Source organism: Hoplias malabaricus, chromosome 16, assembly GCF_029633855.1.
Source record: "Hoplias malabaricus isolate fHopMal1 chromosome 16, fHopMal1.hap1, whole genome shotgun sequence".
Lineage (NCBI taxonomy): Eukaryota > Metazoa > Chordata > Actinopteri > Characiformes > Erythrinidae > Hoplias > Hoplias malabaricus.
This window is the reverse complement of record NC_089815.1, coordinates 17,472,875-17,487,724: the sequence shown is the minus strand read 5'-3', so window position 1 is coordinate 17,487,724 and position 14,850 is coordinate 17,472,875. Positions and strand designations below refer to the sequence as shown.

The following is a 14,850-nucleotide window of genomic DNA, read 5'->3' as shown; positions in this document are numbered from 1 at the left end:
TATTTTACCATGACTAAATTTAAACTTGAGGTCAGGAAATGCTGAATAAATCAATCTTAGCCTAACCTTGATATTTTTAACAGCAGAACTAAGTTTTAATAATAAACCCATTTACATTACATATAATGCATTTGTTAAGGGCTTAAATGTTGATTTAGAAATCAATGGACTTCCTCTTTCAACGCCACTTAATATTTTCTGTTTTATACCCTGGTTTGGGCACACAGGAGACTTGCAGGAATGTGTTCGCCTGCTAATGCGTTGACTGTGACGGTGGACGTTATTTTGCAGTTTAAAGTTGTTAAGTTCGTAGTTGGGGACTTTTTTTCTAGTTTAATCTGGGGGATTGGAAAGCAGTCTGAATCACATGCTCAAGCTCAAGCTCCAACCGGGAGCACAACAGCAGAGCGTCAGAGAGAACTAATGCAGGGACACCGGAGATAAGAAAAGTTTGGAGCATCGGGAGACAGACAGCGGAATTGTTTACAAAGTTTGACCGAGTAACGCTGCTCTCCGTGCGGCCATGTCCTACACCCAGCGCGCTCTGCTCGTTCTTTCTCTGTTGGGCATTTTGTCCTCTGTAATGTCGGTTCTCTCCGTGTTTCTCATCTTTCAGCTGCAGGCTCGACAGGGCAAGGACTCGCCCTCTGTCGTGCCCACCGACATTTCTTCTGTTTTAATGCCTGTCGCCGTCGTGTTTTCGGCGCTTTCACTCACTCTTAACCTCAGCTCTGTGATTGTGTGTCTGCTCCACGGTTACTTCACCGCGGAGCTTTGCCGAGAAGAAACAGACCCGCACAGGTAGTTTTATTTAGGTTTACACTACAAAAGAGACCCCCTCCCCCATCCCCATCCACCACCACAGCTGAAGCCCACTATATCTAATTCTTAGAATATTTTAAGATTAGCCCATTTTTATTTTTAAATTCTGGTACATGACATGGCATGAAGCATCACCAAGCGTGATGAGGCCAGAGAAATACAATCTCTACGTGCTCTTAATCAAGTTTGCTTGCTTTAGTTTTCACAATTCAGTATACGCTTGACTATTAAATGTATTAGCCAAGTTGAGTTGACCTCATGTCTGTCTCCTCTCTCAGGGCTGACTGGTTTCTAATGGACAGCAGGGCTGTCCGGCATGTGGCTATTGGTTTATTCTGCCTGGGAATCTCTGTTTACCTAAGCGGTGAGTGATGACTAAGAATAGTGATAAAATAAAATCACTCTGTTATATTCTCATGATCGTTTTAATTAAAGTTCTGATTATAGCAACCAATATTACATCAATAAAAACAGTATTACCACATAATCATCACATGTAAATGTTAATAATGCAGTGTTAGTATGGCTGTACAGTATTTCAGCACTGTGTAAAAGTATCTACACACAGCTAAGAACAATCAATCCCTTCCGTCCCACCCTTAAAGAAATACTGTAACTGAGGACCTGGCGAAGTGCTCGCCTTAATTCCAGTCCAGTGCTGAGTGCCAAAGGCCTGAAATCTGAGAGGAATTGCACTCTTAAGAATTTAGCCTTCACCTCTGTCCCAAAGTCCATTCAGAAGGCCTGTTATATCCCAGAATTCTGCTTCTCGATACCATCCCTCATTATAACAGGGTCCACAGCTCTTTTCCTACAGAAAGGATATAGAACAATGTATATATTACATAGCAATCATAGTAATACACTGATGTATGAAAAAAAAATGAATAAACATGTTCTACTTCGTATTTATTACTTTTGTCCTCTCTAAATTCACAGCTATGGCCATCTACATGCTCTTGGTGTTTGAGATTGAGACAGGAATAGCCAGTGTCTGTGTCCTCTCCTCTGGCGTGCTAGTGCTGATGGTCATAGTGGCACACACACTGTTCCGGGCAGCACGCACCACCAGGCATTTCCACAACCAGCACGTTAACACTGTGTACCAGAACGACCCTGAGGGCAGCCTGGGTGTTCATACGTCAGAGCTAAGCTTCAGAGATAAGCCCAGGAGACAACTCAGCCAAGCCGGCTTGCTCCGGCAGTTCCCTTACACTCCGTCCACTGAGCCCAAACAACAACATTCTCAGTCTGCTGGCCCACACTGCCACTCCAGTGAAAGAGAGGCCTACAGTGGCAGTGGCCGGATGCACAGGGCCCTGTCTGCCGAGTCTGGACTGCTCCAGCAGCCTCAAGCACAGCCTTGGAATGGCGTGAATAATGAGATGAGAACTGTGCTGGCTCGAAAAGCCACAAGCAAAGACTCCACATTAGTTTGAGAATCATCATCACTTTAAATGGTTGCTCCTTGTAGTATACACTAACATAAATCTACAACAAGTTTCTAGCATGTGTATACCTAGTAAATTATGTCCAATTTGCCTAGGTATATACTTGAAGGTACACGTAACAATACTGTAGCAATACCCCTACTATAACATTCTTGCTACAGAATTGAGCCTAGTAATACACTAAACATTCCAGTGTTGTTGGTCCACAGATCTGGGACTAAACCACTACAGTAAAGGTGTTTTGCAAAGAGGGTGGCTGCCTGTGTTTGTAAAAGTGTGGAACACTACAGATCTGCATCTCTACAATGTGTAGGAATAGTCTACATAATTACAGCATGGATACAATTAACAAAATAAAATATAATACTTTTAGGACATTTTCACACTTACTTTTTATCTAATATCTGAAGGATAATAAGGATATTTTCTAGGTCCCCAGATGTACCAATATAGGAACTTTGAGCTTAGGGCTATATAAAATGTTTCATGTATATATGTGTTACTATAATTTTTATAGCTCACAGAATTTCACATTGTGTCAAACTACACTGACATAGCTGTGCAAAGTTTATTACAACCTGGGTGCGGTTTGAGTGAGTTGAGAGATATTTTGGAAACATTTTTACAGAAATTGTCTAGATATTTATGGATATCTAGTGTTTAATAGTTTTATTAAATCTAGCATTAAATTTAAAAAAGTAAAAAGTGGACACTACATTACAAGTGGATGTAAATTGGATGATTTCTTGTCAATCCATTCCTTTAAAATTCTGTGTTCAATACCTAATAAATGCTTAAAGGCAGATATATTTGACAATAAATGTGTACTGTACAGGTCTGAAATTTCAAATAAATATGATTGGACAACTTATGCATTCCTTTATGAGTCTATTTAGACATATTAGGTGTACAAATAGGTTTAAAAGTGAGAATTCCTCTCTTTCCATTTTCAAATTATTCCTTGTTAAATACACTAACAATTGTGATTTTAATATTACACAACAATTACCATGAAATGACAAAAGAAAAAGAGCGTGTTTGAATTTTGAATTACACGTTACATAAAAATGCTTTAAAACTTATTTGTACACATAATCAAAGACACAGGCCTTTGGAAACAGCACTAACCTTGGCAAAAGATTTCCATATGTCAGGATGATGTGGAAGTGGCATGTGATGGAGGGTCATTGTGATTGGGTGCAGGCTTCACACCACTAAAGCAGCATGCATTGATCAAAAAAGAAAATTAAGCAGTTTTGAACGTTTAAATTGGTATAAGTGGCAAAATGAAATTTTAAGGCACAATGAAAAATCAATGAAGTATGTCAAGGAATGTGACAGTGCATAACAAGCTGTACAATAACAAACATACATTTCCAAAATATGTTGCAAACCAAAAAAACTGGATAGAGAGGGACATGCTACTTGCTGGACAAAAACAAGCTAATATTAGAACTCATGTCATGAAATATAAGCTTACTAGGTGTGAGATATAATGACACAATGTGATTAGAACTGACACTTTGTGAACTACTGTGAGTAAACTACCTCCGTCCTTGAGAACTGTTGATCTGTTCCTTCATTGTGATGGTTTGCTTTAAAAGGCCATCAATGTTTTTAAAATAGAGGCTGCTGTTGTTCATGCTTTTCACTGCACTGTAACACAAGAAGGATAGATCAAATCTTGCTATAATGTCATTTATAAATGGTTGTGTGGCTTACAGATATTTAGAATATTACCTGCATGCATACTCCACAGTATAGATTGCTCCCTGGCTCTGCTCCTCCCAGCTCTGCATGTCTGTCTATGGAAAAAATGAGTTGCCTTATTGTTGAATACAATCAGCAAAAAAAAAAAAAACCCTGTGTTTGATAACACCTTTTGGACAAAAAGCTAATTAAACAGCCTTTTTATTATATGACCCACTTATTTAATAATAATAATAAAAAATAATAATAATGCACTTTTTTTTACCTTACCTTATGTTGGACAAGCTCTGGTAGTGATCTCCTTACATGCTCCTGTAAGCGGTACAGTGCTATGGAGGGTTCATTTGCCAATACATACATACTCTCTGTGAACTTATCTGTTACTGTAACAAAAAGGAAATAAAACATGGGTTGAATACAATACATTATACTAGTAAACTAGACATACTACATTGCTGAATGTCCACGGGGAACCCTTCACCTTCTATGAAATAAACAAAAATAAATACAAAACATCTCATTTTTAGTCAATAATATAATCTTGCTTGTTGTATGTAAACTCTGCAAACAGTGCAATTCTTGAAAGAGAGGAATGTTATAGAAACAGGACTTATTTATCTCTGGTATCTAGGTAGGTAACCTAAGCCTTCTCATTGGTTAAGAGGTGAACTGAAAGCCTAGGCCTACCCATTAATATATTAAAGAAGTCAAAGGGGTATAACCAAATCACATTTTATTTTAAGGAGTAGGAACTAAATTTGTCAATCTAGGTCTTCTGGAATTCCTAGATATGTCATTAACTTAACTTGTTATTGCTCAACTAATGCATTTTATTGAGAAGTAAGAAAGGTAGGGCATGCCATTTATTGTCCTTGTACAACACCAATGCTTAAGGTGTAGAACACTGGTCAGCCATTACATCATTGTCCAATTAATTAGTTAATTTACCGTGTATTTGCACTTTGTGATCCTACAAATACAGGCTGTAGATCCTTTATTGCTCTGTATACTTTGCAAGTCCCATTTCACCCTGTTCTTGAATGGTCAGGACCATCAGAGAACAGGCATTATTTGGGTGGTGATAATTGTCCAATAATTTTCAGCACTGCAGTGACACTGATGTGGTTTTAGGATGTTACTGTGTGTAGCCCTAACACAACTGGATCAGTTATTAACACCTCAAAGGCACTGTTGGACTGGGAATATTCCACCTACCCAAAAGATGCAGCCAACAACATCTTGTGGGCAGAGTCCAGTGACCACTAATGAAGGACTATTAAATGACAAACACTAAATGTGCAGCAATAGATGAGCTACTATCTGTGACTACATCTGTGGACCAGAAAGATAGGTGTATTTAATGCAATGAACAGTGAGTGGGAATAGTGTTTAGAAACTCAAGAGGCACTGGTGTGTCTGATCCACTTGGCCACTGAGGAACAGGATGAAAGACGGCTAACAATGTAAGCTGAATAAACTAGGGACTAATTGTAGAACTGCACAGTGCATTGCTATGTTAAGTAAAGCTGATAAAATTTAGAACTAATATAGAAATAAGGAGGTTATTTTAAAGTTATGATTGACTGGTGAATATTTATATAACAAAAGTTAATGTCAATCACTGATAGTGCTACTAAAATCCCATAAGAATACCAAAGATAAACTAGATGATTATAGAATGTTTCCCATCATCCCGAGAGACAGATTTAGGCATATTCAGCCCGCACTGAGGGCCTAGCAGAAACAGTCACGAACTGCCTAAATGCGTTTTAACTCTTCTAGCGTAGCTTTTAATATTCAGTAGGCGAGTGTGTGATTTGGGACACAGCCATTGTTCATTTTCTGAGTGTGTAGTGTCACCCATACAGAGCTCTCATAAACAATGCCCTTTACGTTCATTTTAAACACGTAACAGACGTTAAAAGGACCGGGTTACCTCGTTTAACTTTCAACTGCATTTCCTGGTCGTCCATTCTGATCAAACCGCGGATGAAATCTTGCAAATATGACTGAAATTGTTTGTCAGTGCTCCGATAAGATATTCTGTTATATTACTCGGCGAGTCCGGAGACAGCGTTCTGGTCGGAACACCGGCCACAATAAACAGTTCCTAGATGCAGTAGAGCGTTTTCTCAGACACACGAACAGAGAAACACGGAACCAAAAAAACAAAAAACAAAAAACCACCGTATCTTTATTCGTTGTGGATATTCTACTTTCGACCAAACTATGACAAAGTGCGGCGTATTAGTCTTTTTAACGACAACATCTTCCTCAGTGCACCTTCGGTCGAGCCTAGTGTTAGTTTCACTTTTGTTGTTCTAACCTTAGAGTCAGGAAATCTAAAAGCAGATCAAAATTGGCTGTAAAAGTGAACGAAAGGTTCTTGATATTGTTCCAGAGACCTGGTAAGAAGTCACTCGTTTATTAATGTTGTACTTAAATGTGCTGCTCTTGTGTTTTTATACGCTGCAGTGATGATACAGTGAATAAAACGCACTCTGTGTTGTGTTTTAAATGCAGTAGTAACTGAGGTAATGATCAGTCGTAATGAACGGCAGAAGTGACACAACACTGACAAATAAACAGCGGGGAAACGAGCTTACAGTCCAACCCGCCACTTTAGACAGTGAGTATAGGCTACTTTTATCTACTAATATCTTTTACACACTTAAACTCGACTTAATGCTAAGCAATATCACACATCAATGGTTTTGTAATTAGTTGTCACTGGTATATGACCAGTGTACAGTCCATAGAGCTGGTCCTGCACGTAGAAAACATTACATAACATGTCCATGTGGTGTTTTCTATATGCTTCCAGTCTTATAATGCACACAATAAGCACCCAACACCATGGATGGACATTTCTTCTTTGAACTGGAAGTGACATTCGGGCAAATTCAGACAGACACTGTTTCTCGTGTCACAAGCTCAAGGAACCAATCCTGTCAATTTGCTTCATGAGTCTTTGGAGCTTTAGTATTATATATATATATATATATATATATATATATATAATTAAACATGATTGGAGGAAATTACATAATGCTGCTCTTAATAACTACAAAAAAAGTAAAGTAATTGTATTTATTCAAGATATTTCTTTTTTACTTTTTAAATTTTAAAAGTAGTGGTGCATGGTGTGAATTTTGTTTTCATTTTTAAACTGTATATATCTGATATATTATAATTCAAAATTGTCATAAAACAAATATATTTAACTCTTGTTTTAATGGTTACTTTAAATTAGCTGTTGTTTTTACTGCTTTAGATCTCTCCGTTCATCAACTGGCGGCTCATGGGGAAATATCACAAGTGACGAGGCATATTGCCGCCGGTAAGCAGGCCTGCTACAATGAGCAACAACAACCAATGTGTACAAATTACATTTTGTCTCAGCTGTATAAACTATGAATATGTTGTAGTCCGTAGAGATGATTAAAGTTTATAAAGTAAACAGTTTCTCAGGACATTAAGTCCATATAGCTGCTGGGTGAAATTTTTTTTTTTTTTTGATGTTACAAATATCAACACATTGCATTTGGGGGGAATATAGTCCTTAAAAGACAGTTTAATTTTGCTGCCAGATATTTCCCTACTGAACAGTCAGGATGAACAAGGCTTCACCCCTCTGATGTGGGCTGCAGCATTTGGAGAGATTGAAATGGTCCAGTTCCTCCTTGAGAAGGTAACTTCTGACCTACAATTTCTGTAGGGTATATTGTATTTTATATACTTTGGTCATAGCCCATCATTTTGTTTTTAAATCAGGGAGCTGATCCAAAAATATTTGCACGGGAGCGAGAAAGTGCCTTGTCTTTGGCCAGCGCTGGGGGATTTGCAGACATCGTTAATATTCTTTTAAAACATGAAGTTGACATTGATTCCTATGATTGGGTACGTTTTCACTAAGGATTCACAAAATATGTCCAATTTTACAAACTAAACCTTGATATTAACCAATAAGCCAATGTAAATTTTCATATTTGTATTACTTGCAATTTAAATTAAATGGTATATAGCACTGTAATATATTTCTGCAACCACTTAACATTTACATTGTTATTTTACAGAATGGAGGTACTCCCCTTTTATATGCAGTTCGTGGCAATCATATGAGATGTGTGGAAGCTCTTATAGGTAAAGTTTTCAAATTAACAATATTTTTTATATTAATTAAATATATTTGGACAGCATAATGGCAAAATAGGTAGAGTTGCTGCCACACGGCTCGAGGGTCCTGGGGTTGAGGCTTCAATCCTTATCTTGGATGACTGTCTATGAGGAGTTTGGGTTTTCCTCCCACAGTCTTAAACATCAAAAACAAACGAACATGTTGGTCGGTGGACTGGCTATATGAAATTGCACATATGTGTGTGATGCCCTGCAATGTTCCTGCCTTGCACCCAGTGATTCTGGGTACGCTGTGGACCCACCCCGGGTGACTGTCTGTGAGGATTTGGTGTGTCCTCCCCCTGTCTGCGCGGGTTTCCTCCGGGTGCTCCGGTTTCCTCCCACAGTCCAAAAACACACGTTGGTAGGTGGATTGGCGACTCAAAAGTGTCCGTAGGTGTGTGTGTGAGTGAAAGTGTGTGTGTCTGCATTGCCCTGTGAAGGACTGGCGCCCCCTCCAGTGTCTATTCCCGCCTTGCGCCCGATGACTCCAGGTAGGCTCTGAACACACCGTGACCCTGAACTGGATAAGCGGTTACAGATAATGAATGAATATATATTCACTCAGACTGAGAGCGAGAGACAGAGATTCTAATATACTGTATGTACATATCTACTTTTGCCTAGGTCATGGAGCTGATATTACATTTGAAGCAGATTCTGGGTACAGTCCAGTTGCCCTTGCTGTTGCCCTTGGACACAAAAAAAGCAAGTATCTTCCAAGCCTTCAGTTCACCAAATCTAAGAAAGATAAATCCTTATCTATACATCTCTCTGAAATTTTGTAGACACCTGCTTACACATTCCTTCAGAAATGAAAGAGGTTGCCCATGCTTTGCTGCACTCTGACTGGTTTTGAAACACTGTTCTGAGGATTTGTCTGCATTCAGACACATGCCCCATCCACATGTATCCAGATATGTTTGAAAACCGAGATTTTCTTCCTTTTCATTTTTGAAAATATCCTTGTCCAAACGAATATGAAAACTGTTGTTTTATCATGTCAGTCCAGTAGGGGGCCTTAGTACATCTTAAAGAAAAAGTATGAAGAAAAACAGAGGTCTCAGTAACAGACACTCCAATCACAATTTGATGGAAAGTCTGATACTTTCAGTGCACTGGCATCACTGTCAGGATTTCACCAGTTGCATTCTGATTGGCTATCTGCCTCCTCCTACACATCATACCAAAATAGCTGTCCTTTTGCAAGTCAAATTTCTTTTCCTGCAGTAGTAAGAAATTCTTAACCACATTAAGTGACGAAAGGTATCAGACTCACTCTAGAGAGGCTGGCAATGGGAGACTACGTACTCTGTATGTAGTGCATTATGCGAGTCATGATATTACTGAATCTAGTGTGCTTTATATCTTAACTGTGCTTTATATATTTGTAATTCAACATCATTTATACTCTGAAATCTAGTGCTATACATGTATACATTGTAGTTTTAAATCTTATGTAATTCACTTTATAGGGAAATAGTATCTATTTGAACTTTAGCCAAAAACAGTCATGCTGTATGTTGTCAGTGTTTTCAAAAAGCTCTATTGCATGTAAACAACACCACTGGGAGAGCTATTTTTGAAAACCTCCATTTTCATAAGGAAGGGGGAACAAAATGCACATAAAAAACCTGTGTTGTTTAAAAAAAATACAGAAACGTGTGGATGGGGCCTTAATGAAGTTAGGTTATGATGTTGACTGTTTAGTTCTGCATGACAGACAACACTCCAGTCCATCCCAAAGGTATTTAATGGTGCTTCGTCACTCTAGTGTACCCAGTGTCATTGCTACACAGCCCAATGCTAAGTGCCTTTAATACCTTCTAGACGACAAAGTGCCAAACACAATGACCTTGTGCAGTTTAAGGTCACTTTTTATTGGCAATACATTTCTGTGAAGATGTTTTCAACTCTACATCTCTGTCTGCAAACATTGGACCTTTTAAAAGGAAGTGAATTCACTAATTTGAAGGGTGTCCACATACTTTTGGATTACAAGGTATGTATTGCCTGAAAATCATATTTGTTTTTATTATTTGCTTTTTTCAGTGCAAAAGCTGCTTGAAGAACACATTCTGAAACTGTTACGGAGCTGAAGTGGAAATCTACATTTAACAAAGACATTTTGTTTTCTTTCTTTAAATGAAAAACAAAAAATTGTTTTCTTTAATCTTTTTACAGTTTTTAAATAAAAATAAAATCAAATATTTATGTGGTGGTATCAATGGAGATGACATGACCCTTTCATTAAAAAATGAATAATGAATAGTTTGAAACACTGAACCAGTAAAAAACAAATGATCATGGAACAATACCAACAAGTCGTCCTCTCATGCTGTTTACATAATGTGAGAAATTTTCATGAGTTCTGTCCATCATCATGAGCTGGGTGCCCATTTGTCCTGGTCCTTTCACTTGTTATCTTCTCCAAATATTACTAAGCACATTCTCCCAAGACATCTAAAGAGTAAACGATTATTCTTCCAAAAAAGTCTGTATTGCTTTCAAATACTATTTTAAGCTTCTGCACCAGCGGTGCGTCCTGAATGGGAAAGCTGTGGGTGAGGAGTTAAGGCCATAACATAAACAAAAGGAGGAGTGAAAGATGTGCAATTTTTGGAAATGAACCAATATCACCAGAGACTGAATATAATTAGACTTTCTTTATAAATCATGAACTCATACCTGCAAGAAAACATTATGTTTACACTGAACTGCTGGTTTTGGCAAGCAGCGTGTACATATGTTTGGTATATATATATATATATATATATATAAGGCTAATGGGGCACAAGTGGTGTAATGTAAGAACCATGAATGAGGGGAAATCCACATAATAAGATGAAGTTGGATATTGGATAAACTTGAAACAGATTCACATCTACACATCACATCTGAACACAATGACTTGTATACATCTCAACGATTTAAGTTGAATTCTTTAACTGCTCCATCCTGTTCTGGGTCACTGTGCATCTGGAGCTTACCTGGAATCACTGGGCACAAGGCATGCTTGCATGCATAAATAAGTAAAACAAACAAAACCCTTGAAGGCATACACCTTTTAAAAGGATATCTGTAGTGCGTTGTTGTCTTCTGGATAAAAGTTTGAAATGTGCTGGAGATTGCTGTCTTTACTACAACCTGGAACAGAAACATTTCCAGAAAAACATACTTTTAAAAATATATATTTCAAATAAATATATTTACATTGTCTTAGTGCTGGGCGACATGAGAGAAAATCAATATCACAACTGTACATTTTGCCATGATTACGATTAATGAATGATAATTTTGTTTTTGTATTTTTGACCCTCACAGTTCAGTGTCGAGGCTTAAACTGTAAATATACTCCAATATTAAATATGGGACATTTTTCTAATGTTGCTGGGAGCTTGTTCCTCTCTTGTTATTTTGAGTACTGTTTGTATTTGTTGTGTGATTGTGCTTTGGTCACATTTACATTCGACTTCTTTTTGTTCAGTATCATCTTAATTATAGTCAAAACAAAGCACGTCCAAACCACAGAAGCTGTGTTTTTCTTTGGTACGAGCTGCTCAAGTCGCTTGGTCAGCCTCTGCATTTAAGTTGCTTTCATGTGGTGGATAGGGGCAGAATCATGTGACCACAGCTTGGTAGCATAATTTTAAAAAGGGACAGTACATGAACACACAGTCGGAACCAAACAGAAGAATAATAATCGATATAATCGATTTAGACAAGAGTATGTCGATTAGAAGTTCTGAATGTTCATTTTCAATTAATTGCCCAGCCCTACATTGTTCATGTAGTGACTGGAATACTAGTTTGGGTGTGTGGCATATTTAAGTAGTTTGAATTAGATTGTAGTTTACAATTTCAATTTCAATTATTAACATATTTTGTTCTGTATTGTTAGTGCTGTTCCTGTTTTATTGAAGCTGCTCATGACCAAAATTATGTAAAATGATGAGAAATTAAAAAAACAGCATAGTTTGAGGTCTTTTTTTGAGGTCAGATTGAGGACTTTTTAGACTTTTGGATATGTTCCTATATTTTCATAAATTTCATTATTTTTCAGTTTAACAAGCAATGATTAAATCTGATTAAACCTTTATTCTACTCTACCTGCCTCTGTTAGCAGCCTCCAGCTAGTTCCAATTTTTGTTGTGTTCAGTTTTTTAACCAACATAATTTACCACAGCTCCTTGGACATCTGGTTTGGAGATGTCAAGTCTGTTTGGATTTGGAACAGAACAAATATGTGGGCTGAAAGTGCAGTACTAGGATAGGAATGTGTGGCCACAGAGATCTTGACAGGACCTTCTAACTTGCATGATTTTCCTGAAAATCCTCCCTGAAACTGCAGCCTGATTTCAGACACTTTCACCAGTGATGGAAACTCAAGAAACACCCACTGCTGACTGCCCTGCAGGGTCAGAGATAGACATGAGTCACCAAAATGAGAAATACTGTAGTTTGAGTAATGGGTGTTGCCCTTAACAGAGCAGAGCTGGGTTAAATTTCCCCCTATTTTCTATAACATTTATTTTCTAGACATCAGAGGTTTTTCACGAAAATGATGATATGATGCAAAATGTGCTGGTCATCCATTTTTACTTGAAACAACTTACAAGCCTAAGCTAACCATCTGAAAGTATCATAGGATTTATTTATATGACAGTTTAAGATTAAGCACTGGCATCTTGATACAATATTACTCTATTCCATACATTTTGTGACAACAAAAACGATACATTTAATACCAAACCACACGGTATCCTACACGTAACGCCTGAATTATGAAGATATTTTAAAATAATCTGTAAAATAATCTTGCCTGGTCAGAATTCCAGCAGGTTTCTTCATTAGAATCAAACATGAACTTTTTCCCGAACTGCTTCACATCTCTGTTCAACACAGAGCTTACTCTGAAAAACAGAAACAGAACTAACACTTCAGAAACACTGAAAACACTCGACTCTGTAATGGTTGTGCCCTAAACATGAAAACTTCACAGATAAAAGGCGTTTTCTCACCTGCTCTGAGTATTACAGCAGATAAGAGACACGGCCATGCTTCACTGTGAACTTTCAACTGTGGGCATCATGTCCACAGGCCGCCTTCACTTACATTAGACGCCTTTGACGCCATTTTGGGCAGCCTGCAGTTTGTATCAGTAACCGCAAGATGGCAGCATCTGCCTTTTTAATAAAAATAATTCTCTGCGCTTATGGCCTTGTCCAATATTTCAACAGCTGCAAAATCCTGCATTACTCGTGTACCCTATGCCCCAAATTAGACCAAATGAATTCAGGTGTGGTGGAAAAAGATGTACGTGTTGTTTAATCTCCATAGAAAAACACTGCCAGTAGAATACCATGCTCAGATGCAGACACATGACACTCTGTGCTAAACTCCACCAGAGGGGCAGCCCCCCATTTTGGGCTGTGGATGAGTAAAGTAATGGAACTGTGTTCTCTGGAATGATGGATTCAGTACCTCTGGCATGAGTTTGAGCTGTGACTGTGACCTATTAATCATTCAACATCAGTACGTGACCTCACTAATGTTTTTATGACTGAATTCTATCAAATCCTCAGAGAAATAGTCTGCTCCAGTATGGAGTGTAAAGCTATCTTGGAAAATGGGGGGCAGCTTCCTGTTGATAGCCTTGATTTCAGAAGAAGCATCAGAAGAATCATTGGCCATACACTCTAATCTCAGTGTATGAGATTACAGACATATTTACTAGATTAATGTTTTCTCTGTGATTGCTTGCAGAGTACAACCAGTTTCAATTCTAAATACAAAATCACTGACCTCTTTTTTTGTTTTCCCCTATTTGACACAGTAAATTTCACTTTAATATCTATGTTGTTGCCATGATTGTCTTCACAGTCAAATCTTACAATGTTTGTGTCAACATATGATATGATCACTGTCTGTGTTATTTCAACATGATTGTGTTTATGTAATAGGAAAACACATTCCAGAAACATGAAAATCCACAGCATTGGACAACAGATTCTGGGACAACACAAATAATAGAGAATGAAACACTTTGTCCAGCACACTTCAGATTTTCCCTTTTGAGACATACTTTAAGAAGAGTTAGTGTATAGTGTATAGATGTATCAGAGAATGGGAAGCTACAATAAGTGGTGTACAGGATGGGCAGGACAGGGGTCGTTGAAAAAATTATAGTCCACATTGCAAAAATGATTTCTTATTAAATGTAAACATCTTAAATCTGTTCAATGTTTATTTATAGTTATACTTATATAGAGCCTTTCTAGACACCCAAAGATGCTTTAAAATCAACACTGTGCAGAACAACATCATTACAGAACAATCAACATCAATCCACAGTCATTGGCAGGAAGCAGCAGCCAGATGTGTAGGGAACTCTCAAACAGGAACAACCGCCCACATGGACGACTGCATGGGGCATTAGGGCTTCACCCAGGATAGAGTGCCGGTCCATATCTGGGCATGCACACATAAAAACACATTCACTCACTCACACACACACACACACACACACACACACACACACACACACACACACACACACCATGACTAATATGCCTCATTAAGAGATTATTCATTAAGAGGCCTGAGAATTACTAATATGCTGTCATGCCCAAATTCTGTGGTCAATATCCTACAGTTCAGCGTGTCTTTATTTGTTTTTTTCCTTGGGCAG

General features: G+C 37.9%; 4 protein-coding genes across 6 annotated transcripts; 2 read left to right on the top strand and 2 right to left on the bottom strand.

Annotated features, from left to right (window-relative positions):
* Positions 1–250: 250 nt before the first annotated feature.
* tmem221 (transmembrane protein 221) lies at positions 251–3,104 on the top strand. Its single transcript, XM_066647618.1, has 3 exons — positions 251–801; positions 1,101–1,186; positions 1,762–3,104. Exons 1-3 carry the CDS (start codon positions 524–526, stop codon positions 2,259–2,261), a joined length of 864 nt encoding a protein of 287 aa, XP_066503715.1. The 5' UTR covers positions 251–523; the 3' UTR covers positions 2,262–3,104.
* borcs8 (BLOC-1 related complex subunit 8) lies at positions 1,240–6,059 on the bottom strand. 3 transcript variants are annotated; one of them, XM_066647621.1, is made up of 6 exons: positions 5,920–6,059; positions 4,254–4,366; positions 4,014–4,078; positions 3,822–3,929; positions 3,402–3,487; positions 1,240–1,633 (listed from the first exon to the last, which is right to left on the bottom strand). In XM_066647621.1, exons 1-5 carry the CDS (start codon positions 5,954–5,956, stop codon positions 3,424–3,426), a joined length of 387 nt encoding a protein of 128 aa, XP_066503718.1. In that variant the 5' UTR covers positions 5,957–6,059; the 3' UTR covers positions 1,240–1,633; positions 3,402–3,423. The 3 variants fall into 3 exon arrangements, with proteins under 3 accessions (XP_066503718.1, XP_066503720.1, XP_066503719.1); XM_066647623.1 differs by lacking the exon at positions 3,402–3,487; XM_066647622.1 differs by lacking the exon at positions 1,240–1,633 and having other exon boundaries at positions 3,401–3,487.
* Positions 6,060–6,250: 191 nt separating this feature from the next.
* Positions 6,251–10,363, top strand: rfxank (regulatory factor X-associated ankyrin-containing protein). Its single transcript, XM_066647619.1, has 8 exons — positions 6,251–6,391; positions 6,507–6,612; positions 7,258–7,323; positions 7,574–7,674; positions 7,758–7,883; positions 8,060–8,126; positions 8,787–8,867; positions 10,212–10,363. Exons 2-8 carry the CDS (start codon positions 6,534–6,536, stop codon positions 10,256–10,258), a joined length of 567 nt encoding a protein of 188 aa, XP_066503716.1. The 5' UTR covers positions 6,251–6,391; positions 6,507–6,533; the 3' UTR covers positions 10,259–10,363.
* Positions 10,364–10,378: 15 nt separating this feature from the next.
* Positions 10,379–13,311, bottom strand: nr2c2ap (nuclear receptor 2C2-associated protein). The gene is made up of 5 exons (XM_066647620.1): positions 13,181–13,311; positions 12,982–13,072; positions 12,465–12,570; positions 11,239–11,306; positions 10,379–10,719 (listed from the first exon to the last, which is right to left on the bottom strand). Exons 1-5 carry the CDS (start codon positions 13,216–13,218, stop codon positions 10,600–10,602), a joined length of 423 nt encoding a protein of 140 aa, XP_066503717.1. The 5' UTR covers positions 13,219–13,311; the 3' UTR covers positions 10,379–10,599.
* Between the last annotated feature and the right edge of the window lie 1,539 nt (positions 13,312–14,850).